Source organism: Gymnoscopelus braueri (assembly GCF_963280865.1).
Source record: "Gymnoscopelus braueri genome assembly, chromosome: 21".
In the NCBI taxonomy this organism is placed as follows: Eukaryota; Metazoa; Chordata; class Actinopteri; order Myctophiformes; family Myctophidae; genus Gymnoscopelus; species Gymnoscopelus braueri.
The window spans coordinates 42,752,425-42,779,260 of record NC_137623.1 but is presented as its reverse complement, the minus strand read 5'-3'; the positions used below and the strand labels follow the sequence as shown (position 1 = coordinate 42,779,260).

General features: G+C 38.5%; 2 protein-coding genes and 1 long non-coding RNA gene across 10 annotated transcripts in view; all 3 read right to left on the bottom strand.

Annotated features, from left to right (window-relative positions):
* Positions 1–26,836, bottom strand: part of LOC308077378 (uncharacterized protein) — an 833,561-nt gene that overhangs the window by 14,326 nt on the left and 792,399 nt on the right. The window lies entirely within an intron of this gene.
* Positions 7,748–12,706, bottom strand: LOC308077171 (E3 ubiquitin-protein ligase DTX4-like). 7 transcript variants are annotated; one of them, XM_080417768.1, is made up of 9 exons: positions 12,607–12,706; positions 11,141–11,202; positions 10,866–10,962; positions 10,603–10,741; positions 10,030–10,095; positions 9,759–9,886; positions 9,250–9,420; positions 8,620–8,823; positions 7,748–7,881 (listed from the first exon to the last, which is right to left on the bottom strand). In XM_080417768.1, exons 3-6 carry the CDS (start codon positions 10,883–10,885, stop codon positions 9,845–9,847), a joined length of 267 nt encoding a protein of 88 aa, XP_080273894.1. In that variant the 5' UTR covers positions 10,886–10,962; positions 11,141–11,202; positions 12,607–12,706; the 3' UTR covers positions 7,748–7,881; positions 8,620–8,823; positions 9,250–9,420; positions 9,759–9,844. The 7 variants fall into 7 exon arrangements, 6 of the variants coding, with proteins under 6 accessions (XP_080273894.1, XP_080273891.1, XP_080273893.1 ...); XM_080417765.1 differs by having other exon boundaries at positions 10,603–10,746; positions 10,866–10,957; XM_080417767.1 differs by having other exon boundaries at positions 9,774–9,886; positions 10,603–10,746; positions 10,866–10,957.
* LOC308076848 lies at positions 21,116–25,130 on the bottom strand. The gene is made up of 4 exons (XR_013932339.1): positions 24,949–25,130; positions 24,329–24,420; positions 23,806–23,897; positions 21,116–22,346 (listed from the first exon to the last, which is right to left on the bottom strand). It is a non-coding gene; the product is annotated as an uncharacterized lncRNA (long non-coding RNA).

Below are 26,836 nucleotides of genomic sequence, written 5' to 3'. Positions count from 1 at the left end.
TATCAAAAAATCTATCCAGACGCAAATGGGCGTGGCCTATATGGGGAGATGCGTCGTGACCCAGGGAATCCAGGTGAAAAGAAATTTTGATTTTACGACCTACGGTTCAAGAGTTATAGGCCAAAACGTAAAGGGGGCTGTTATAGCGCCACCATGTGGCCGATTGGTGTAATTATTTTTTCAATAATTTTGGACTAAATTATGAACCTCCCCTCCAAATCTGGTAACTCTAGCTCTTACAGTTTCTGAGAAAGAAATACTTGAATTTGAGTTTTTTTACTTTTCCATTAAAGTGGATGGGGACATTTAATGCACTAATAAATCAATATCAATAAAACTATGTAACCAATCTCTTAGCAAAATACAAGCACACGATTCCCGGTGAGGCCGGTCATTTTGACATATGGCACTAAAAACTGTGGGAGGAGTAGTGTGCCAAAGTATTGTTTATCCGGAAGAAGATTATTAAAGTTCATCAAGTACTATAGTCTGGTTGCCCTGTTAGGGCAACCACACTAACTAGACGCGTCGCAATTCAGGGCAATTGCAAAGTGTGGTTGCGCCGACGCGATTCGCGGGTCGGTGCCGCCGGGACCCGAGTAATACGCTGGGAGGAATACCGTCGGAGGCTGCGGCAATTACATTGTCACGTCACTCCTGAGATCACTTGCTTTTCATTTTGAGAGGATTGATCCCCCAAAAATCATGTTTTTGCATAAAACGGTTACGTTTTGGGCATTTGTGGCGCCCTCTATGGGTCAAAGTGGAAATTATTTTGGGGATTCGTTGAGTAAACCACCCTCGACATGTGATTCAAATTTGGGATCGATTGGACGTTTCGTTCGTGATTTGTAGCATTTTTGGTAAAACGGGCCCCTCCCACTAACTTTGGAAGCAATTTACGGACGAACGGTAAGGACTATCAAAATGCCGCTTGGATATGTTTATCGCATGGGCCCAGAGATCATGTGTACCGATTTTTGTTAAATTTGGACAAAATATATGGGAGGAGGAGCTAAAAGTGTGTTTTGAAGAAAATTCAAAATGGCGGAAAATCTATCCTTACGCAAATGGGCGTGGCCTATATGGGGAGATGCGCCATGACCCAAGGAATCCAGGGGAAAATATTTTTTGATTTTACGACCTACGGTTAAAGAGTTATAGGCAAAAACGTAAAGGGGGCTGTTATAGCGCCACCATGAGGCCGAATGGTGTGATAATTTTTTTAATAATTTCGGACTAAATCATGAACCTCCCCTCCAAATCTGGTAACTCTAGCTCTTACGGTTTCTGAGAAAAAAAAACTTGTATTTGAGATTTTTCACTTTTCCATTAAAGTGGATGGGGACATTTAATGCACTAATAAACCAATATCAATAAAACTATGCAACCAATCTCTTAGCAAAATACAAGCACACGATTCCCGGTGAAGCCGGTCATTTTGACATATGGCACTAAATTGGGAAAAATAAACTGTGGGAGGAGATGCGCGGCAAAGTATTGTTTATCTGGAAGACCATGAAATAAAGAGTATAGAGTACTATAGTCTGGTTAGACGGGTCGCAATTCTGGGCAATTGCAGAGTGTGGTTGCTCCGACATCAGTCGCGTGTTGCGGGTTTTGGGGTCCCAGGAATCAGTTCTGGATTCAGTTAGGAGTAGCCCAAAGTAAATACAATACAATACAAAAGTAGTGTGGCGAGATTCTTTGCAGTGGAGGTTATGTAATGGTTTTATTGTTCATGTGGACATGAGCTGTAGAGGATTAATATTTAAGGTTTTAGTGTGGATATGATTAAAATGCCAAATGACTTGCATTGCTTACTTTAGTTTTTCTAAAGTATAGTAAACAATGGTACAATTTAAAGATGTGAGGTTTCACCTGTTACAGGCTAGATGTATTGGCTTTATGAGGATATCATTATAAGTGAATAACCCAGTCATCAAATAGGACTGTGTGTGTGTGTGTGTGTGTGTGTGTGTGTGTGTGTGTGTGTGTGTGTGTGTGTGTGTGTGTGTGTGTGTGTGTGTGTGTGTGTGTGTGTGTGTGTGTGTGTGTGTGTGGGCACACAAATTACAGTATTGGTTCCTAAGTGACTTTGGGCTAAAGTATTCACTTTAAAATGTATTCTGTTAGAAGATATATAATTGTTTTCGGGTATTTTGCTTTTAACAATATGTTTCTATTATTGAAAGAAAGGGGGTATTAATATTATGGTGAGATTTATTTTTCTGAAATACTTTGTTGTGTGAATGTATTTATTTGTATACCTTCTGGATAGAGGTAAGTTCAGCCTGACTTATTTAATTTACATTGGGTTATAAAACTGCATGAACAGGTTCATTCATAATATTGTGACCTGGAAAGTGCATGAGCATTTATTATTTTAAAAAGAGATCCAAGCTAATTATAACTGAGTTAATCAGAGTGAAGTGTCAAATGCCCTACCCTCAACCATTTGACGTTCGAGGGGACCATTACATAAAATTATAGGTTATATAGACAATATCATTTGACATTGTGTGACCCTTGTAATACATTTTAAAATCTTTATTTGTTAACCTTGTGATGCTGGCCTTCTGTTTTAAATGCATTGCCATATGTAATAAAGTCTATTCCACTTTGTGTCTATGTGGTTGTTGTCATTCTCTTATACACTGTATTATGTATGTTAGTTAGAGTTAATAAATGACACATTTTCCTTTCGGTTATGGGTCATCTAAACAGAGATAACTGTGTATTTATTTTGACAATTGTCTAAATTGTAATATGTGTACTGCTGTAGATACAGGTTTCTGGTGATGATTATAGGTTTGTATTATATAGTGTACTTTCCCACAAAACATTATACAGTTGTGTACAGTATGTGACTTGTTCTGTTTTACATTGTGTCCCTGTAACAGTTTGGCTTGAATAATACTGTATAATTATATACAAGAATTGGTTCGTTTGATACTGTGTATTCCACATTATGTAAATAAATGTTTTCAAAGTTGTACAGGGCTTAGTATAAATCCACAATTGATCATAAAACAGTTCATAGCTCATGCGCTGTATCTCCATAACAAAGTTTGTCACAGCAGGATTTAGGAGTAAAAACAGGTTGTAAAATGTTTTTCAATTAAATCTCTTTGGTATATAGTAATGTACTTCCACCAGTATTTGTTGCTCAATAGTTACAACATTCCATTACATTTTCTCCTTAAATGGGTAAAAGTGTAAAGACATTTATTTTAATGTATCCATAAGGTTATTAGAAATGTGCATTCATGTTTACAGTATATTAAGGTCCAGGGTATCATTATGCCATATTATAAACATCTTTTTTGACATGAGGAATAATGATGAATCTCTTCGAACAGTAGAGAGGTGTTATGGTTAAAGTTTGTAGTAAGGGGGATCAAGCTAGGATGGACAGTTTGAAAGTTATGCATACCTTTATAAAGCAATATGCTGTGGACAACTTGTGGTCATGTTATTTAAATATAACCTATTTTAGTCATGTACATTTTGCGTGTAGTCTTGCAAGTAATTTTACACTGCATTACAAGTTGAAGTGATTGTGTATCACTCTTCTGCTTGAACACATGCATTAACACCATAACAAGTTATATCTTGTTTAAGAGTTGGTGCAGAGTAAAATTCATTTCATACGTTTGTTAAAAGCAATTGATGCATAGTTTAAATTTTTTTTTTAACTGAAGTGTCTTAATATCAAAACATGTTTGTTGCCTGTAGTATCATTTGTGCCCGTTGGCAGTATAAGGATCAAAACGTTTTCCTCGGGACTTTTTCCAAAAAAAGAACCACGTTCGTTGAAGTACTTGAGTATATGTACTTAATTACTTACACCAAAATACCGAACCCCTCGGTCCATTTTCCATCTTCTTTTCGCAGATGAGTGAGGCTGGGACCGCGGTTAATCGGTCCGTGACAAAATGAACCCAGCTATTCCCTAAACACACACAAATAATATAGCACCGTGCCGTAGGGTTCGAACTCACGTTTTGTAGACAACCATTGCTTTTGTCTAGTTTATGGACTAGTGTCTTTTATTGCGTTGTTTTGGTTAGATGCTACAATGCTAGTTTCATGTTGGCGCTGTTGCAAGGTTTTGTGAGAGAAATAAGCAACCAGGTCTATGAAAACAAGCCCAAAAGAATTACAAGAAAATAGCAGATCTACAATATATATTTGAGAATTACTGGTTTAAATAATATTTGGCACAAATAAGCAACTACTGTTTAGAAAGCCAAAATAAAACCGCAACCACCAATACAACTTTACAGAAAAATAAGCCCAAAGTCGCTTATAATAAGCGGACATGGCAACACTTTAACACAACACTTTAACACTTAATTGCTCACGACTGCCATCTAGTGGATTAATAGGTGTACAACGCCTAACTGATAGTTCACAAAAGGCAGTCATTTTATACAAATAATACAGTAATTGAACTAGCTTACACAACTTACCAGTAAGACTTAGATCAACATTAACTTCAATATATCTAGGTGCATTGCGCAAAACTGTGCACATAAAACAATATGGTTACAGCAAAGTTTTGGTGCCTCAGATTAGAGCATTCAGATATTCGAGAACACAGGTGTATTTGTTCAAAATCTTGGGTCGTACTAAGTTACTGCTTGTCCGTGGCTGAAAACAACTTGGTTGCCCTCTTACATGCTGGATACAGAGTGTTTTAATGTTGACACATTTTGTAAATAGAAAGACCTTTTTGAGCGGTTAACCAGCGTCTCATTCGCAACTGAAACCCTGGGCTACCTACAAACCAAAACCCGTGACCTCATACAATTGATTTTACAAGTATTTGATTAAAACTTAATTAAGATCTGTGACAGAGTAGCTTGACTAATTTACTAATGTAACACATTCATTGTATGTTATGCTGTATTGTATAACTTGTAGATTCTCAGTCCCACACAAGGTGCACATTCTGCTGTGACATGGAATATAATATACTTGTGTTTATCTGTTTATCAGATGCTGTAAAGGGGAGGTTGCCTTGAAGCCTGAGGAGTTGATTAATGCTACATGGGGAGCAGCTTGGGTGGATTTCGAATGCATTGGGTTGGTTGATTGTAGCCATGGTTGGGGTCTGTATAGACTATATAAAAGAGAGCTGCTCAGTAGAATTGGGGCTGCCATGGAGTGAGGTTGACACCGCCGTACCTCTGTTAGTTGTGTTGAATTTAAGTTTCTTTTCTTTTGTGGTTTCACCTATTGTGTCCTGGCCTGGAATTAATACTGTTATTTTTACCTGCAAGCCTGCCTCGTGGTCCATTCATGACATTTAAAGGGTTTTTCACTGACCAAAATGCCAATATATAATCCCACTTGGTAACAAATGGTGGCAGTGGTGGTTTTTCACTGACTAAAATGTCGATATACCATCCCACTTGGTAACAAGATCTAAACATTCTATTGAACATTATCCTTTGCCGATAAATCATTTGGTCCATTAATTAAGTTTTGGACCTGATCCAATACATTCTTCCTTTCAAAAACTGTTCCCCTCTTGGTGCAGAAAATACAATCTCTTCATTCTTCTATGCTGTGATGAGTGTGCGTCCTCCAGATGGTCAGGAACAGCTATCACTGAAACACAAGAGAAAACAAGAACACATGTTGCATTAACCATGTTGGTAATGAAACATTAAAAACAGAAGAGGCTAATTGCTTATCATAAAATAAATTAGGAGCAAATAAGTAGCAAGTAATAGTGTCTCTTCCAGGTGATTAAACACTGTACATATTTAAACATGTTTTGTACCAAGGAGTGAGACGAGAGTAACCAGATGACTCGCCCCAAACACGCTCTCCCCTATTTTTCTCACTGACCAGTGGTTCTTGTATTCTTGTATTTGTTTAACAGAGGATAAGGTTTGAAATAAGTTCAGGGTTAGGCATAGTTTTACTGAGGTTCAGTTTAGGAATAAGGTTATGTTTTGGCACCATTTTCTGAGATTACGTTTAGGAATAAGGTTATGTTTAGGCATAGTTTTACTGAGGTTCAGTTTAGGAATAAGGTTATGTTTTGGCACCATTTTCTGAGATTACGTTTAGGAATAAAGTTATGTTTAGGCATAGTTTTACTTAGGTTACGTTTAGGAATATCTGGTGTAACCCGGCGTGTTTGCCCCGGGGCGACTGTGTTTTGGTATTTAGATGGAGCTGGAAAGAGGGAAACAGATCTCTGATGTCAGTGGTGCTTGTGCTGAAACTTGACTCATTCAATAAGATATTAAGATAATTTGATAAACCACATGAACCCCAGTTTACGTATTCTGTGGGGAACATAAACCAAACATTGCCAATCTAGCACAGTTACAACGCGCCGTGTTCCGACGTGCTGTGAGCTCATAGATTGGCAATGTTTAGTCTTTTTAGTCACATATATCTTAATAAGATTACTTTTCCGAGGGCGAGTGTACAATTGTGTTCCAGCTGTCCTTTAGATGGATATTTCTTGGTTGACAATGTTTCTATCGTCCATAATACATGGATTAAAGCAAAAAAAAATCTCACGACTGAAAATGTTTGTCATAGTGTGAAAGGAGCCCCCCACACTAGAGCCGTTTCCAAACAAATTAACACAATATGTAAATTGATGATGTTTTAGTAATTGTTCCTGTTGTTCTACATTCACCAGGTGAAGAAATCACAGATCGAGGCTTAACCATTGCTTTTACATGATATATATTATTATATATTATGATTTTATGCTTAATCTGAACATATTGCTAGTTTAACCACTTAAAATAATAACCGAAAACTATGCGTATACCTAATAGAATAATTTGCAATCGATTTTAGGTTAGATAGAACAACAACAGCGGGAGAGGGATTCAATCCCGGTGCGCAGGGATTGTAAGTCTAATGCTTTACATTGCACGCCACGGAAGCATGTGGTAATGTAGGGGTTTGGGAGTTATTTAAAGCGGTCCGCTCATGTGAGAGGCAGTTTCGCGTGCGTCACGGAAGGGGGCGTTGCCAAGTTACTACGATCGGGGAGGAAAAAACACACGCTGTTTTACCTGATGTGTGTGTTCAGTTCCAGGAGCACCTGTTGCATCTCTCCCTGCAGTCTGTCACACTCTTGCTGACTGGAAGCCACCTCCGCCTGCAGCCTGTGACACGTCTTCTGGCAGTCCCTCTGCTGTGGACACAATACAGACCTCAATCCAGTGTGAAGGCAAATATAAGCAGGGGCAATCATTTAATTCTGAACATTATGTGGAAACAAGTGTTGACGACAAACAACGCATTTACAGTAGCTGGTGGCATAGAGCAGTGGTTCTCAAACATGTTCATGCCAAGGACCCCCAAATTGATACGTATTTGGCTGCGGACCCCCATCTGAAAACATTGTGCCAGGGACCCCCAGAAGAGAAGATTTGTGTTAAAAAATGCACACAAAAAAAACAAAAATTGGACAGAGTATGCAGCATGTGTGTATTGTATGTGAAAATTAAAATAAAATAATAACGATGACTTAACAAATATATTTAGTTTTTTATCAACCAGCTTTCTTTATCTTGCATGGGGCATCAGCTTTTAATAGACATCTCTAGTCTGCTATTCTGCTCTCAACATGCAGATAGCTGATACCACTCCGTTTGCCTAATGTCTCGTGAAAGAGCCTTTGGCACACCTCGGGCAAGATAGGAGATATCAAGTGAACCAACCCTCACCTCCTCTCTGGCCTTGCTGTGCTCAGCATCCAGTACGGCCAGTCGGGTGTCAAGCTGCTGGGCCCGGTGGCTGAGCTCAGAGTTTGTTCTGATCAGGTTGGCCTCCTTCAGCCTCAGGGAGCGCACCTGCTGCTGCAGCTCCTCCTCACGCTGTTGTAGGAGCTTCCTGGGAGGAGAGATAGAGGGAGGGGGGAGGGTGGGTGGATGGACAGATACGCAGTCAAATATTCAGTGTTAATGTAACAAATGGATAAATTAACAGAGGATCTTACTGGTTAGTGGTTTACCTATGATCCTAGATGACTATTTCTATGCATTTAATGTATTACCTTGTGTTTTCCTTGCTTACTGTAAGTTGCTCTGGATTAAGAGCGTCTGCTAAATGCCTAAATTGTCAATTGTAAATTGTACTGTGTGATTAAAAGGGAGTCACACAAGTCTGTGTCTAGTGAGAGTGTTTAATGCACGTTAATGAACGTGTTGTGAGCTTGTAGATCTGCTATTTTCAAAGAACATTGACAAATCTTGACAAACGCATATCAATATTGGGGTCCTTGACATTAAAATGTTTGAGAACGACTGGTTTAATAAACAACTTGAGGGAGTGTTGGATTCTTAAATCTGTAAATGAACCCACCACATGGACGTAAACTAACCCAACAATGATATTGTAAGCCTCCCCAGCCTGTAGCCTCCCCAGCCTCCAACAAGCTCACTTAACGATTACACTAAAGCTGCTCAGTGTGTGTATGGAGCATGTTGTATTAGGAACACCTGTTGAATGAAAAATAAAAAGGAAACTGCTTGACAGAACACTTTTGACAAAAAGCCGTTTCTGTCTGGTGATTTGCTTGACAAAAAGCAGGCTTACGGGACTCCAGGGCCACTAAGCCAAAATCTTAACCTTTTTGTCAGCTGCGATGAGACGCGCCCTCTCGGCCTGCAGCTCCTCCTGCAGGCTGGTGGTGGCATTGCGGCTGGAGGAGTTGCGTGCCAGCTCCAGCTCTCTAATCTTGTGCTGCTGACGCTCGATGTCGGTCGTCTTGCCGTGGACGTTCTGCTCCGTCTGGACCAGTTTGGTCTGGGCCTGTTTCAGCTCTGCACATAGCTGGGGGAACCACATCACCATGATACTTTCATGTCAGAGTACACTAGGCGTAAATGTTTTCACAGTGGAGGTTCGTTATTTTGTGGAACGAAAGCCATTATATGTATAGCACAGTTCAAAATTATTTCAACATAAATAAATAAAAATCTAATATATTAGTACCATCCATTTTTGAGTATATTGCTTAAATGCTTTATCTTGGGCTGGTTGAACCTACGGTAATACTGAAAACATTTATCCAGGCCAATTATCTCTCAGAGCTTGTTGATTCATTAATGACACTACTATTCCACCATTCTATCTGGTTCTCTAATTTTGTGCGGCCTCTGTCTATAATTCTGCCACCAGCTGTATTTCATGGGAACTGTATGTGACAATAAACACCTTCAACCATTTCATAAGGGTCTGCTGTGAATCATTTGTAACCTTGAGTTTTTCATGGTCCAGCAGAGCGTTGTGTCTCTTCAGGTCCAGGTTCTTCTCCCGCTCATAGCGCAGCTCTCTCTCTGCCGAGGTGAACAGGCTCTGGGCCCTATGCAGGTCCTGCTTCAGCTGCTTGGCCTCCTCACCCTTCTGGACCAGCACACAGTTCTGGGACTGTAGAGAGACAACAAGGAGAGATCGTACGACGTGTTGTGAGCTTGTAGATAGCCTATTTTGCATGACATGCTTCCACGGAAGACAAGCCCCACTTCTATAGAATCCAAATGACTGAAATCAGTCGTGGTGACTGAGAACTGTAATCTATGCATAATATAGCTCTGAAAGTGATCCAAATGATCGTGTATGATGTAACTGTATTAGGCAGATCGTTCCGTTTTCCCCTAAGCTAAAATCGAGTGTGGCGTTCCTGGGCGTTCACGTCTATCTCTGTGTGAATCTATAGTGTCCCAGTCTTTTCTTGACTAAATGTGTAACATTTTAACAACACATACTCAATGATACATTACTGTAACATGATGGTCTGTGGGAGTGATGAGTAGATTTCCTTTAACAGGGTAGAAAGCCAGGGATGGGTCATTCAGACGTTCAGAACAGCAACATCCCACCTATAAGACAGGAGCTGAAACAGAGAAAACATGTTATATTGACCATTTAAACCCTCTACACTTGGTAAACTTCATTGCAGACAAAACTATAATCACAAAATATTATTTTGGATGCTGACTTGTACAGTCCTACTTGATGCGTTTAAAGGGTGGATACCTCGTGCCTTTCTTCTGTTGGCGAGGTAGTAGTGTCGAGGAAAGCCTCTGGTTGTCTAGGGCTTGCCTGGGTTTGGTTGTTCAGGTCAGGGAGAGATAGGGTTCACATCAATTACCGTAATGTATCATCAAAGTCTAAACTTTTTTTTTAATTTTGCAATTAATTTTGGTTCCGGCCACAGTACACTTAAACCAAGATCATCTCTGCTCAGACAACCTAATTTTTCTGGTTTTGTGAACAAACCAACATTCAATAACGCACTTAACAATACTAAAAACTCACAAAAGGAAAAAAAACTACACCAACCTAACTTAAATCGATTAGAAGACAGCACAAAAAAAACAGTAAAATGTACAGGATCCATCACATTTTCTCAAAACCTGGAACAACTACATTAATGAATAGCTGTCACGTCTTTAAGAAATCTTTGTTATTATCATTTAGGCTGTATGTAAAGTTCTTTAGGGTAAGTATCCTAACACTGTTTCATCCCCAAAAAAAGTCTAAAGCTCAACACATTTGGATTCGGATCGGTCACAACATTGGGGAATCACACATTGATCTGTGTTGTACCTGAACCGTGTTGTAGATGATGCGTATGGTTTTGCAGTCTGGGTGTTCTGGTAAAGATTTGGGGACGATGCGGTACTCTATCTTCCATGCTGGATGGTTGCCTTTCTTCACACCGTAGATGTTCGTACAGTTGGCCCCTCTATCCTGGAAGAGAGGAGTTTAAAGTTTACCACCTAAACTTGAATCGTCTACCAGTCTTGTTGCAGTGATGATAAAATAGTGTATTTGTGAGTAATCGGCTGTGCTTTTATGAGGACTCTCACCTGCTGTCCTTGTTGCACATGGCGGTACTGATGTCCACACTGGGCCCGTCTCCCCACTGACTTTGCCCTGGTCACGGGCCTTACTTCTGAGCCTAGCCTAGCAGACAGGAGGAAGAAGTGGTAGCATGGAACATTAGAGTGGAGGAGGAGGCTGCACACTGCTCTTTTTAATCTCCAAATCATCTCGGAAATCTCAGAGAAAACAGCACAAAGGGGAACTTCAACTCACTGCTCCAATGCTACCGTTTGATTACAGAGAGAATTATGGTTCATACCTCCTCTGGATGACTTCTCTAGATACATTTTTCCATTTTCTGTGGAGTCTTGCATGGAGTGACTACACGAGAAGGACAAGAAAGCAGAGGACTGAAGATGGGAGAAATGGGAGGAGAATATGCATGAGTCCTTCCTATCATTAGTATTGAAGGAAATAGTTTAGAATCAAATAACAGAGGTGCTATTTTAAATGTACAACAAGCCTTCTGCAGGGACGAAACAGATATTAGTATCAGGTTTGATACTGTGTGTGTGACTATACTTGTCAGGGTTAAATGTCCCCACAAGTATAGTAGAATTGACAGAATAGACATTGTGAGGGCAATTTTCAAGGTCCTCACAAGTGAAATAGTTTGTTTTCTGGTTACAATTATAATTCTAGAGTTCAACTTACAATAGGGAAAATATTCAGGTTAAGATTAGACATTTCACTTTTCAGATGGGGGTTTATGTGCCCCAATACATTTTGGTGGTCATTGTCACACACAATTTTGAGAGCTTTGGATTTAGAAGACATTTTGAGAATCGGCCTCAGGTCTTAATGGGTTTACAACAACTTCAATGAGACATTACTTCACATGCATGTTGTAGGAGTGAAGTGATTTCATTCACCAGCAGCAAGATGTGATATTCATCATTGGACTTATACTGTACAGCTGAGACAAAGAAATACACATTAAACACTTAAACCCTCTCTGTAAAATGGACCTAAGATGATAGATCTACAAGTTTACAATGCTCTGTGAAGCATTGTGTATCAAAACCTATTAAAACACACACACACACACACACACACACACACACACACACACAAATTGTAAACAGAGTTCTCCACGCTATTTCTAATCTACAACAAGTTATCAATGAAAGTAATTATCGTCATAAAACCCATCATTAAAGATAATTCTTGCATAATTAGCATGAATTCATTATTTCAGGGCAAACAAGCACTTAGCGTTTGTTCAAGGCCTTGTATTCAGATAAGCCTGCCATGCTCCTAGCAAACATTTCAATTGGGGTTGAATACATTTATTATTACTGGCTTAAAACTGAATTCACATAAACATACAGACATCTAACCACTGAAACTCAACTCTTGGCTTGGAAAAACAACTTGTTTGAAGCAAACTTTATGTTGAATCACTTACATAGGCGCACACCCCTCCCCCCACACACACACACACAAATTGTAAACAGAGTTCTCCACGCTATTTCTAATCTACAACAAGTTATCAATGAAAGTAATTATCGTCATAAAACCCTTCATTAAAGATAATTCTTGCATAATTAGCATGAATTCATTATTTCAGGGCAAACAAGCACTTAGCGTTTGTTCAAGGCCTTGTATTCAGATAAGCCTGCCATGCTACTAGCAAACATTTCAATTGGGGTTGAATACATTTATTATTACTGGCTTAAAACTGAATTCACATAAACATACAGACATCTAACCACTGAAACTCACCTCTTGGCTTGGGAAAAACAACTTGTTTTAAGCAAACTTTATGGGTTGAATAACTTACATCCTTAACAGGAACAAACTATTGGTCTCCCGTCGCTGTCCCATAAGCGATAATTTCTGCGGTCCTTCTACTTCCGTTGTGTGCTTGAGGTGACTTTTGCCTTAGTATTTTTCCGCTGGAGAACCTTTCTTTCTTTCTTAATAATATATTACTATTTAAGTCCATGATTATATTGTATGACCAGAGCCAATGGAGTTTCAACCATGTAATGTTATAAAGAACAGTTCATCTCAAAGTCAAAGTAAGATAACAATGTATTGCCATTTTACAGTGGCATACAACATAAGGTACTCTTTTCCCATGAATATAATAAAAGTGAGGATTATTACTGTTTGTATTTTATTTCATAGCGATAACGTCCCATATAAGACCAAAGTTCAGTCAACATGACAAAAGTCAACACAATGAATTAAAGCAATTTTTGAAAACTCATTAATGTAAGTTAAAATTCCTAACTTTAATATCAAAGGTCATTAAGTTAATGAGAAGTGAATTGAAACCTTTTGAGACTGTGAATTCATTAATGTAAGTTAAATTCCTAAACTTATCAGATCTCATTGAGTTAAAGAGAAGTGAATTGTATTTGTTTTACAAAGTATCTTTACTTACTGTAGTGGAGTGAAAGTACAATGTTTGCCCCTGAGATTTAAAGGAGTAGAATTGAATCTTTTTAAAACAGTAAAATATCCAGTAAAGTAAACATTACCTAAACATTTTATTTAAGTACAGTAATTATGTTCATGTACTTAGTTACTTTGTAATCTATAGTGCTGTTCAATAGCTGTATTGTCCCATGTGTGTGTCTGTTGATAATGAGAAGCCATTAATATTTCAACAACTTTTATTAATGATTGAAAAGTTGACAGTTTCAAAAAACAAATGAGTGTTAAACACTAAAACAAATTATAAGAAAAATTAAATGGCCTGGCCCAGCTTCTTCAGCTTCTGAAAGACAATGAAACATAAACATTGTTAGGTGTATTCATTGTATAGTGAAATCACATGTTCTTTCATTTATAGTTTTATTTTCATTCTATTGCAGGGGTCTTAAACGTTTTCAAGTCAAGGACCCCCTAGCTGAGAGGGAGATGAAGCATGGACCCTCGTCTATATTGTATAAAACTGTGTTCAGATAAATATTTTCTGCTCCTTTTCCCTCTACAGCAATAACACTTTGTCAAAAATAGCTATTTTACCAGTTCATGCTATTTTTGCTCCAAATCCTCCTCAGAAAAGGAACGTTAGGATTCAAGTGGTTAAAAAATATATGCGGACCCCCTGTAGTAACTCTGAGGACCGTCTAGAGGTCCTGGATCCTCTGTAACGTAACGTAATATTTGGAGTGGGCCTAGTATTAGTGTTAGCATGTAATTGGATATTTGTCGAATGTGTTTGACATGATTACAATTATTAAAATGTTGATTTGAGCTTTGTCTCACCGGTCTAGTCGTTCTGCAGACGCAGACGCAAAATCTGGTTCTGCAGTTCCAAGATTTGCATGTCTCTTTCCAGACGCCTCCTCTCACTCTCCCGATGCCAATCCTGCAGGTTGAGCTGGGTCAAGAGTAGACTTTGGCCGTGGAACTCGGCCTCGAGTGCGTCCACTTCGGCCTCTGTCGCCCTCTGGGCCTCGGTGACAGCTTTCGTCATGTCGGTGATGCTGCTCTCCGGGTCTCGGATGACACGCTGAAAACAGTAAAAGTGGAAAAAAATAAATTACACATAATGTTCATATACATTTAATTATATAATCATACATTGGTGGTATGTGGTGATTACTCTAATTAGGCTTTGGCATGAAATAATTATGTCTTTTGCTAGGCATTTAGAATGAACATAAAGTTGGAGCTGAATTAGCTTTTTAACCATGCTTCGTCGCCATGCGGTTAATTAAGATCTGTTAGAGATATTTGTTGAACACACACATTGGTAGGGTTTAAGTCTAGACTGTTATCGAATCTTTCAGGCTTTTTCACGAAAATGCATGTTGTTACATAGATTGTATCGGCTATAATGTGATACATATATAACTGTAGGCCTATATGTTGTTTTCGGAATCGGACTCCAGGTTGCACGTTGTTGTTCACGTTGTTCGCCATATTTTCTTCTGTATGTTGGGGTGTATGTGGGGTGTAGCTACTGAACTGGCCTTATATGCAGGTCGATTTGACCTCAAACGGGTGGCGCCAGTTTTTTTCTAATGAGGAGAGCGCTTGTTCTTTGAAGTGACAATGAGTTACACAATGTGGTGGTTGAAGTTGATTGGGATCCGGAGAAAGATCACTTGTTGTGAGACTATGTTTATGTAAATTGTACATCTCTCAGAGGTGTTTCATTATTTGTCCCTTTCGTGAAGTTGTTTTGAAATCAAATGCTTTTAATGCATTACGTGGGTTAATTTGATTGGCTTAATAAGTTCGTTTGACCACAAGTGTCAATTAAATGTTAAATAAGAAACAGTAGTGTTAGGATTCCAATTGGTGTTGGATTCAGCTTGCTCTTTGTTCATGTGATTATTAAGAAATTCTACCCATATAAGTAGGCTAAGATTTTAAAACTGATTTGTTTATATCTTCAGTACCAACTTTTGTTTCCCTGTAGTGTATTACAAATCATATATTATATTTATTTTTAATTTTTGCATTTTTGTTCTTGAAATAGTTAAATTCATCATAGCAATGTTTTAAAATTTGTATTGATACGATAACAATGCTTCCACCCTAATGCTACATAACCTTTACCAGCTGGTAATCATACTATAAACGTAGTTTACATGAACACATCTCTTCATAAATACATTTGGGTTGAAAATATGGGTGTGTAATAAATACATACAGACATAACGTATTTTCATTTAGATTTTTTATTTATTTTCCTTGTTCATTTATTCCATCCATGCTGGCTGCTTTTGGTTCTGTTGGTAGAACGAGTATATAGGAGTAAGGTCGATTATTTATTACAAAGTTTTTGTTTGCACAGTCATGACATTTAATCAAAGAACATTAAACATGTTGAGAATAATATTTCCTCACCATTTGTGAACATTATTGCACAGGTTGGACATGCGCTGTTTGGTTCTGCTTGTTCAAGGTCTTTTTTGTTGACGAGCAGTTCTCCGTTTTTGATGCACAGTTGGGATAGCTCTCTTTTGAGTCCATCTCTGTCTTCCTCAAGGAGCTCCAGGTTCATCATCACCTGCGTGCCCAAAGCCTCAATGTGTGGTGCCATCTTTTCTTTTGGAACATTCTTGTCCCCACATCGGTACTTGCAATAAAAGCAAAAGAATAATAAAATTAACTCGACATTTCAGTAGAATGAAGTCTTAGGAGTAACATTCTTCTTTGTCCAGGTCCTGAATCTTACGTTGAAATGTGTATTACCACATGCATACATTGAACATAGTACTTATAGTTTTTACAGAATCTGCTTATGTGCAATTAATATATATTGTCAAATGATAGATCTTACATTCAACAATTGCAGTTTCTCTCGAATCATTCTTCCTTCAGCTGTGAGTCCTTCGGGAATTTTTGATGGGGAGTTCATCGTTATTCTTTTTTTGGATATGCTGTGTATTGTGTGTGTGGATCTGCTGGTGTGTTGGTCTTGGCGAAATAATGAGGGATGAGGCGTTTTTTCTTATAAAGATGCTCATGGGCGTGTCAATGATTTTAGGTACAAGTTCAGTCTTGCACTGTCAAGTGGTTGATTGTTAATTGTACACAAAAACCAGAGTATTTGATGACAGGAATGTCGCCATGGTTACGGGTGTGAACTATGGTACCACCTGTCTCTCAGGTTGCCAGATCATGTGCGCATATCCCCCCATGGGTATGGACTAGTACAGGTGTCTTCTTTATTTCACAAGGTTTTCTTTTATTTTGCGTTGTTGTCTATGGGTAAAATAAATGGGTAATGTGAACAGGCAGCTGTGCATACTTTATGCATCAAATAATGTATTTGTGCATAACTATTAAATGTTCTGTATTCAAATGTATTAGCGTTTACAGTATGCCTTGTTCACAGATTTGAAAGAGAAGCACTGTTTCTGAAGCTTTTGTTCCAAAAATGATGAATAAATGTGTGTGCCAATTCATCATATACACTTTGACATCAAAGTGGCATGTTGTAGCAACTTTCTGTGCGTCCGAACGATTGTGACAAGAGGGGCCATTAAGTGGAGTGGTCCGATATTTAACAAGTGGTTTGTTCCAACGACACTTACCTATGGGAATCAAGAATGGAATGAGGAAATGCTCTGTGAAACTCAATGAGGAAGTTCCAATGTTTGGAACTACAGCCCATCTGCACTGCGGCGAGTGAAAACGGAACGTAACTCTCTCTTATACGGCTCTGGTCTGATCCAGGCATGTGACACTACAACCAATGACATTCAAACGGAACATCCAATGACCACCAGGTAGTTTTCATTGGCACACCCACAAGCACTTGTCTTTAAACCCGGAGCTATATTATTGTCTCGTTCATTCATTCCAACGACTGCAGCATTAGGCCTACTCACAATATAAGACTCAGCGACACAATGGCCTCTCCCACCAAGATTCCCTCTGGAAAATCAACGGAATCAGCAAACATTAGCGAGAAATTTCATCTTTTAACCGTAAGTTTAAACATTTAACCGTAAACGGTTATTCAAGATGTTTTTTATGTAAGACAAGACGATGCTAAGTTAACGGTTTAAAGTTTGTCTACACTGTGTGATTCGATTTTTTTATTTGTTTCTTTACAGTACGCTTGTGAGGATGAGGGAGTGACAAAAGAGCAAATGAAGGCGGATTTGCACAACTTAAGTGTCAAGACCATGATCTACCTCAACTCACTAAGCCACAACAAAGAAATGCTGGCCCAAAAAATAGCCAGCATGAGACAGAAAAATGCTAACCTGAGCAAGAATATCAGCTATCTGCAAAGGCGCAAACGTCCCCAGCAGAAGAACTGTGCATCCTGTGACGCCTTCTTTAATGAAGGTAAGATATATTTAACATTCATGACATATATCTTAATCGTAATACTGTGCAATAAACATATTAACACAATTAATTTATGTTCTGTAACGCCAACTTTAGCACTTGTGGAGGACATGGACTGTGTTCCTGTAACTCCACCAGCAGAGGATAAACCGGGAGTCCAGACCCTGACAGAGGAGGAACATGGAAAACACGAGGACCAGGAGAAGCGGAACCAGGAGATTGAGGAACTGGAGTCAGATATTTCTCTGATTCCTGGCCCTCCATCTCCTTCTCCTCCAAAAAAGAAGAAAAATAAGACCACCTGACAGATTTATTTTGAATAAATGTTATTACAATACAAAGATGGTTGTCCAATTCTTAAAAGCCTAAAATGAGGTAATGTTAAATGTAGCTAAACATATATACAATTGATGCTCTTCATTATCAACACTGTGTAATGTCCTGTAATTTTTTTGGGAATTCGTAGAATGGGTTCATTGTCTGCACAGTAATAACACAAATACAACAGATAGATAATATGTGGGCTGTTTAATTGAATGCAAAGAAACAACGGAATATAGATCAAGAAGATGATACCATTTCCTGATGGAGAAATCTTGGAATTTAGACTCTAGGTAAAAGTATCAATACTGTGATTTAGATGTACTCTGTTACTGTGCAGGAAAAGTCCAGTTCTTAACATGTACATGAAACAAGTATTGCTATCAAATTAACCAGGTAGAAATACTCATGCAGAAGGTCCCTTTTTACAAGTTATCAAATGTCTTGAAAGTACAAAACCAATATGCACCAGATGGGATTTTATAGTTCGCCTAGTTTTAAATGGCCACAATGTCTATATATGTGTGTTTGACTATTTAAAAAAAAATACTGGGTTTAATCATATTTGAAAAACTATAGGATTCTACATCAACTCAACTACCATACAGAAGTTTTACCTAACAACAGAGTCAAGACTACAAACATATAATAATATAGCCTACCTACAAAGTCAACACTTGTAGTATTTATTTTAATACATGTCTTTTAATACATGTATGGTGTTTCATGTGTTGAGCTTATCTCAAACCTTACCATACAGCAACACTTTTTGAAGCCACTATACCAAGACCGTTAAGGTCCTTGCACACTGGTGCGTCTTTTCGTTGCGTTTTATTTTTTTTCATTGTTTTTTCAATTTTTTTCATTGTTGTAAAAAAAACGCAACGAAAAGACGCACCAGTGTGCAAGGACCTTTACTGTCCCCATTACAAATACACAACAGCTAACAAAAATATAAACGGCTTTATATATAGGCGACATGTTTCTTAACATGCTGTTTGCTCATACATCTAATGAAACGTTTGATATGACCATTTCCCCTGCTAAACACAGAGTAGTCGTACACCACTTAAACAACCCAGATCGATTTAAATATGAATACACTGTATTGACTAAAACATTATTGTACTTCAATTTTCAGTGACTACAAAGATGTTGCATTGTCATCATGTTAAATAACTACTGATTAGGGAATATATGCCTGAATTAACAGGTAATATACCAACGCCAACAGAGCTGGTACTGTTGTATTTCCATCGGACTATATAATATAATAAACTATGTTAAATTGTAATTCATATGAAAAATAGAATCGTGTTATTATAGCATAGTTTATTTTAACATATAGTCGGAGGGAAATACAGCTGTAGAGCTTCATTACACTGTTCATCCACAAGCTAATATTCGTTTATCTTGCAGACAGTAGGCTACAGTTTGACATGACAATACAACGCGTTTGTAGTCATCATGGGTTTGTTGTTTACGGTGTGTAAAAGAGGTCAGCGTCAGTGTGCATTTTAGCCTATAATAAACACTGAGAACTATGGATCTACCGCATCATATCAATCAACTCCGTTTATCTACATTATCACTGGACATGAGCTTTGTTTACCACAGGGTAATCAGGACTACAAATTCCAGCACGTAATAAATATACCCTCCTCCCCCCTTTAGTTACCATTAGTGGGGTACCTGTCATTTATCAGCTTAACAATGGCGGAGGCCCCTATTTTACACCTGCAAATAAAGAATGTGCCACACGAAATCATGTTTTTTTTGAGGAAGAGCTCCAAAATCTCTTTTAAATCTCGCTAAACAAGGCCTGCAATATGCAGTGGAGGAATATGTACACAATATTCATGTTTCTACCAAGAAAATAGAGGCACAGGTATATCACTCACAAAGAAACAGGGAGAAACCACATCTTATTGTTATCAACTATATTGACAACAGTATCACCAGACAGGAGGTACATGTACTCAAGTACTGTATTTGAGTACATGTACTTTGTTACATTCCACCACTGTTGACGATGTCAAAATCAGTATCACTGCATTAACTTGTCTTGTGATGTTTACCATAGTGTTTCTATTAACATGCAATCTAACAGATTGATTCAGGATGCAAAAAGTAACATTTGTTAGTCTCATGATTTGTAGCTTTACATATGGAATCAAAATATAAACGGGAATTACACGTTCCTCAACATCAATCTAAGGAGTGATTCAGGATTTCAAAGTAACAAGGTCAACACATCAGTAGCAATCAATGAGCATTGTAACTTTTCCTCAGACTTGTACTTTTACCTCTATCAAAAATGTTAACATGCAAATGTATGTCATTCAGATTGATTCAGGATGCCAAAGTAACATCAACACAACACTGTAATATTGTATCAGTTGACTTTTCATTTGTACCTTAACAATGTCATAATCAACCTATTATTGTCATTACCTAAGTGAATACTCCCATTGCAGTATACAGTACAGTATATGCCCCTCTAACTTATCGCTGTATAGGCCTAGTGAATAAAGATGCAATGTTAAAGTTCAAACCCAGCTTAACACAATCACATGTATATTTAAAATAAGTCTTCACTCACTATAATTATTCAGGGCAGAGGGTTACTGCTCCGACATTTTGGGTTTGTTTCAATACCTGGACCTACAGCGTTCTAAGAATGCAGAGGTAGAGGTTTGTTCCACAGCAGTGGAACAAGCCAAGAGGGAAGAAGTTGGAGGCACAGCCAGTCACTAAGGTTGTGGTGAACTGAAGCACAAAAGGAAGCCTGTATTTTCCTCTTACACATGCAACAGGTAATAAAACACACACACACACACACACACACCAACTATATATGTCCTGGTAATGGTTATGATTTTAGCTTCAATCAGAAAGCAGTACACCTGATTCATCGTTTTTCTTCTTCAAGTAAACTGTCAGGAGTGTCTGAGGAAACCTATGAGGAGATAACGTCGCTGGACACCACACCAGTCAGCTACCTGGTCCAGAAAACTCCTGTATTGTTACCTCTTGGAGAGAAAATGTACCTGGCTGTGGTCTGAGCTACCAGGTAAATGGTTTAAATGCACTTTTGGGATGAGAAGAAAACATCACATATGCAGTTACACACACACAATATAGCATAGTGATTTATTTTACACAATACTTCCAACACAGAAACACATGATCTCAACAGCCCCCACCAAAAAGTATTACTGCTCAACTCTGGTGCTAACCTTTCAGTATCTTTGGTTGAAAGTTGGTGAGCATGTTCACAACATACCAGATTTCATTTATGTTGTGCAAGCGGACGTTGGGGATTCTGCCAGAGACTATTTTAAATGTTTTGATTTTCGAAATAGCCCATTCAACATGTATTCTGTGGTGTGCAATGGTCTTTGTTTTGCTGACATCAAATGCCGGCATCTGGCGGTTAGATCGGACAAAGCTAGGGATGTTTAATTTTAGCCCCAAGTCCTCCACATCTTGCTCTATTAGGAAACCCTTATCTGCCATAAGCCCATCACCCTGCCTAAGGTAGCCTTGCTCTATGAGATTTCTTAGGAGCGGTATGATTCCACACTTCCTGAATATCTCCTTGTCTGATATACAACCTGTAAATAGGGTTGAACAAAACATAATAGAGCCTCTTGGGTCAACAATAATCAATGATTTGAGTGTGTTGGTAGACTTATAATTTGTATACGTTTCGCTCTGTAGCGCCAACGAGCTTGGTTGCTGAATTTTTTATCTCTGTGCAGTTCAGGATTGCAAATGTGCTAGGGAATTCAGACTGGTATGTTGGTGGCATTTTCTGTGTGATTAATCTCTGTGGGACCACATAGGAAGTCGCCCAAGTGTAGTGAACATAAAATCAATCCAAGAGTTTACCAAAGTGCTTACACTTTGATGACTTATGTTAAACTTGAAAGCGAGCTCCTTATGATCAAAATGTTGATGTAATTTCATCAAAACTAGGAGGAGCTGCTGATGCAAGGGTATGAGAGTCATTTGCTGATCAACTCTTTTGTAAATTAGGGCTGCCATTTGTGGGGGATCTTTTTCACTGTTAGGAACGCTGAATACTGTGCACAGGTTATTAAATTGCTCTTAGGTAAACCCTGTGTTATACTGGAAGAAATTTGGAATGGTACTGTGCTGAATTCTTTCTGGGGTCATTTCAATTTGACTTCTGAGAGTTCGCTCTAAATGATCAATTCGTTTGAGCAGTTCAGCCTTCTCAGTATCCTCTTCCTTGCTGTGGGGTTGGCTTTGGACCTGGCTGTTGTAGTCAGCATGGTATGGCTCCAGGGCATTCTCGTCGAGGGATTCTTCATTGGCACAGAATTGATCCTGGGCACAGCAACCTAGAAAAAAAGGAAAACAAAAGTGAAATTTGAATTAAAATGTAAATATTTGAATGCAAAGCCATAGGTTACTTTGAATTCATCATGTTGTGTCGTTGTAATTATATTTTGTATCATTTCCCAGCGACCATTCTTGGAGAAAGCACAGCCACCAGTACCATCTTGCACAAGTGCAACATCACCCTTATGTGGCGAAACCAATCTTCCCCTGTCCATTGCCAGTGATGTCTGCGTGCCAGAGCACAACACCACCAGCTTCAGTTTGGAAGATGCCTGCAAAGTACAGGACACCACAAAAGACCAAGCGTCATGTCCACATTGGCATGAACAGAGAAAGGGTAGAACCACAGCCTCAACATTTGTAATGGTGAACAAACGTAAAAAAAACAGAGGCTTTTGTACATGATATATATTATCCCAAGCCATTCAAATCTAGTGCAACTAGTTATGGATCACAGAACGAGTCTTTGGCCAGGCAGAAGTACAATAAAACAATAAAAAACTTTTACATCGTTAAAGAGGGAGAGACCTTCACCATTTCTAAAACTCACCCGTGCTACTACCAGATTCAAGGTCAGCTGCTACTGAGTGGCCTAGAATTCTGTGACTTTGTGCTTTACACAAGAGGAGATGTGTTTTTCATAGAGTGCACAGACACACAGCATTTATCAATAACAAAAAATTCCATGTTAACCATTTTACTGGCAAGAAATGAGCTGTTAGTACTGTATGTTAGTATACTGTATCTGTTGGGCACTTTAGGCAGTGATGCTTATGTGTGGCAGAAATGTTCAGAAAAGTATTAAAAGCTGTTTTTGCCCATTGTCATGTTAACCCATTAAGAACCGAGGCCGATTCAACAAATTTCCTCTAAATCAGTTGATCTTAACAAATATTGGGCCAAGTACCCCCAAAATGATATGTATTTGGCAGCTACCCCCACCCCCATCTGATATTTTTTTGCCAGAGATCCCCAGAAGAGAAGATCTGTTTTCTTTTCAAATAGTCAACCACAAAAATATTGAAAAATAGCAGATGTACAAGCTCGCAGCACGGCACAAAGTGACTCGCTGTGAGCTTGTAGATCTGTTATTTTTTAGATCACTGTTTTAACTCTTTTATAAATCCTGATTTTTCAGAAAAAAACGTATTGTTGCTATGCTACAGTGTGTATATATATATATATATATATATATATATATAGCTAAAATCTAAAATGATACAGATGCTTTCTTGTTTTTAATGGGTTGTTGTAATGGGTTAATTTACAACATTTATGCTGATATATACTGCATTTATGCAGTTTTAATTGCTTTATTAAAAGGTTTACTGACAATATTTCCCCCCAATGTGAGACTTATTTACTTGTATGTAAGTGCCACAACCACTATTACATCGTTAACCAATATGACTTATGCAATCTATTCGGTGACGGGGGGAGGCTGACATACATACATACCCATTTCTGCTGTTTCCTGCTCGGTGTCCTGCTGTCCAGGCTGTGTGTCCTTCTCTGTGGCAGGCTTCCGCTTTGGCAAACATGTCTTGAACCTGGAGAAGAATTTATTAGAAAATAATAGTTAGAGGGTACGCTTAATAAGCTGTTTATTGTCACTGTATGAAACAACGAAATGTTGTTTAGTGCATCCACATAAAACAATCAGCAGCATCAACAAAGAAAGAAATACTGATAGAGCAACATTATGTCATAAACTATTAGTCAGTCATAGTCAAGTCATCATACTGTGTTGTCAAATAAAACATCCATAACACATACAATATATCTTAAGAAAATTAACATTAAATTAAATTAAGTGGGGGACCACAAGGAATCATGTAATATTGCACTTGGCATCATAAACAGAGAAAACATAGTTTGTGTTCACCAGCTGGTGCATACCATGTTTCCTTGATTGTGTACAATTGCTGCTACACCCATAATGATTATATTGCTTATATCAGCATCAATGTTATAAGGTTACCTTTTTTTCGGAGATGGTCTGCATGTAAGGTGTGACCCTCCGGTATCAACTGGGTTAGGGTGTAAGGCTGTTGGCTTCACATCAATGAAGTGCTAGAATAACATACACACAGAAAATATATCCCCATTTAACTTTATTTTTTTAATTCAAAACGTGTGTTCCAAACTTTATACATACATGCATGGAGAAGTTAAGTCCTACATCAATTTGACCTACTTGCATGTTATGCTAACATTAGCCACTTAGCTTAGTCTCGTTGTCTCTATTTATCGTACTATAGCCACAGCTCCATGTGGATATTTTATTTGTTATTCATATGGATAATGCGAGGCTAGTGATGTTAACACTGTTCTTCTAATAATACATAATTAACTCTATATATTTGGCTAGCCTTGATACTAGACTGTCCGTGCAAACCAAGCCAGCTTCTATTGTGTTTCAATCGTTCACCCTGCTACTAAAGGATATAGTATTAACGTAATCTTTTACTAAAACATTGTTAATTCAATCGAATAATAAACAAATAACTTACCTCGGAGCAAATATAGGTGAACTTTTCCATTTTAGGTTTGGGCTTTGGGAAAGGAATAAAAAATGCGCCCTCCAAACGTTCTGGGTACCTGGAATCACTGTTGCAGGTCCCCAAACAGCAACGTTTCACCATGGCGTTGATATGAATGTTCTTGATAGTATTAATATTGCTAAGTAATAACTTTATTCAATCGCAGCATTCGATGGCACGAGCGGTCGCTCACTTGCTTGTTGTTGTGAGTTTCGCCTCCAGGCAGCTACCAGGTTAGACCCATATGATCCGGTCTACTGAAAAAAAAGAGAAAAGAATCCTGTTTCCGGATTCTGCCCATCCGGTTTCGCGGTGCCTCTTTGTTTTGGTTCCCCAATCCCTATTTAAATGGAATAGAATTTCCCCGTGGGATAATACAGACGCTAAATAGTCTCCGGATAGTGCACGCACATTTGTATTTATAAACTATGCCGAATCAAGGATTTTATTAGCACGGACCTATTTTGTGGTGAGACGTGTTTCCGGTTCTGCCCATCCGGCCACTTTTCTTTTTTTTTACTTCCGCTCCCGACCGGATCATATACCCGAAAAGGAATGATGCCCAGGCTGTTACCAGGTTACCATAGTAACAGGTTGTGACGTAGTCACGTTTACGTGAATCAAGGCCGGGAGGAATAGGGGCGTGTCCTCAAGCCCCCAGAACCCAGTGGTTTCATTGAAGCCAAATGGACATGGTGGCCATTCATGGTAGTGCAGGCGCGTGCAGGCCTGGGGTTTCAACACATGAACGAGAAAACGGTTTCGACCAATGGGCTCGACTCACGAGCATGCGCACGAGCTTGCGCACGGGGCTGCGCGCTTCTGGGACGCAAAACGCGTCACTGTGACGCAAAACGCGTGTTCGGAGCCCCAAATAGGTTTCGCCCACCAAATTTCCAACCCGGAAGAAAGGGTGAATTAGGCCCATGCGCTGGGTGAGCAACTCAATGCAAGTGGATGGGAGGAGACTTCTGGTGCCCTCTCTATTATTTTTAACTCTATGCGTGTCCTCCAGTCTTTTGTTATAGAGCTAAAGTTTAGTTGAAAATATCCGAGTATTATCTCAGTCTATTATTGTCTAACTTTCCAGTATAACTTCACAAGCTTCATGACAAATCCATGACAAAAACTAAGTGCATGCCTGGTTATTGTATTGTCGTGTTCATGTTGTGTAAGAAGATGTAGGAAAATATATCTGACTTATTTTGTATTTATTTACTTATTTTTATATGTGGCTGGAGGAGCTAACGTGGTGCTTTGCTAACCATTTCTTTATGACAAGAGGAGTACTGTATCACCGTTTATGATGCCTGTAAGGATTCAAAATTCGTTGAGTTCATTCATTTTTGTATCTTTGGTGAACGTCATTCTCTGCTGTTCCCTTATTCAGCCACTAGGGGTCGTTATATTTCAATTATAACTGGACAGTTCGTTATAACTTGGCAGTTCGAAACACTGCTAATGTCTACAGTGTCCTAATAGTAATATTGAGCCTTTAAGGGTGACTGTTACCATTGCAAAGATGTTTGGATATTCCTTTGTGATTACAGTGGTGTATATATTTGTATTGTTCTGCTAATTGCTTATATATTACAATGCTTAATTATAGATGTATTATATTTGTTATTACAGAACTGCTGTAAATGATACTGTGAAGTACTGGACTAATACAGATACAAACCAAGTCACGTCTCCTCATCAATTCCTTGCATCCTGACCGATGCACCATCTTGATTATTGCATATACCTGAAAGAATTAGCATTCACACTATTCCCTATTTAACAGTATATATTATAAGCATTTACTAAGTATTAATCTTTTGATACTCCTTTCGACCTTTTTTTTTAAGTGTCTGCATAAATGTCCTTGTACTTGGTAATTACACAGTCAAAGTAGCCATTAGTATTCAATGAAAATGTTAACACAAATAGATTTATATAAAATA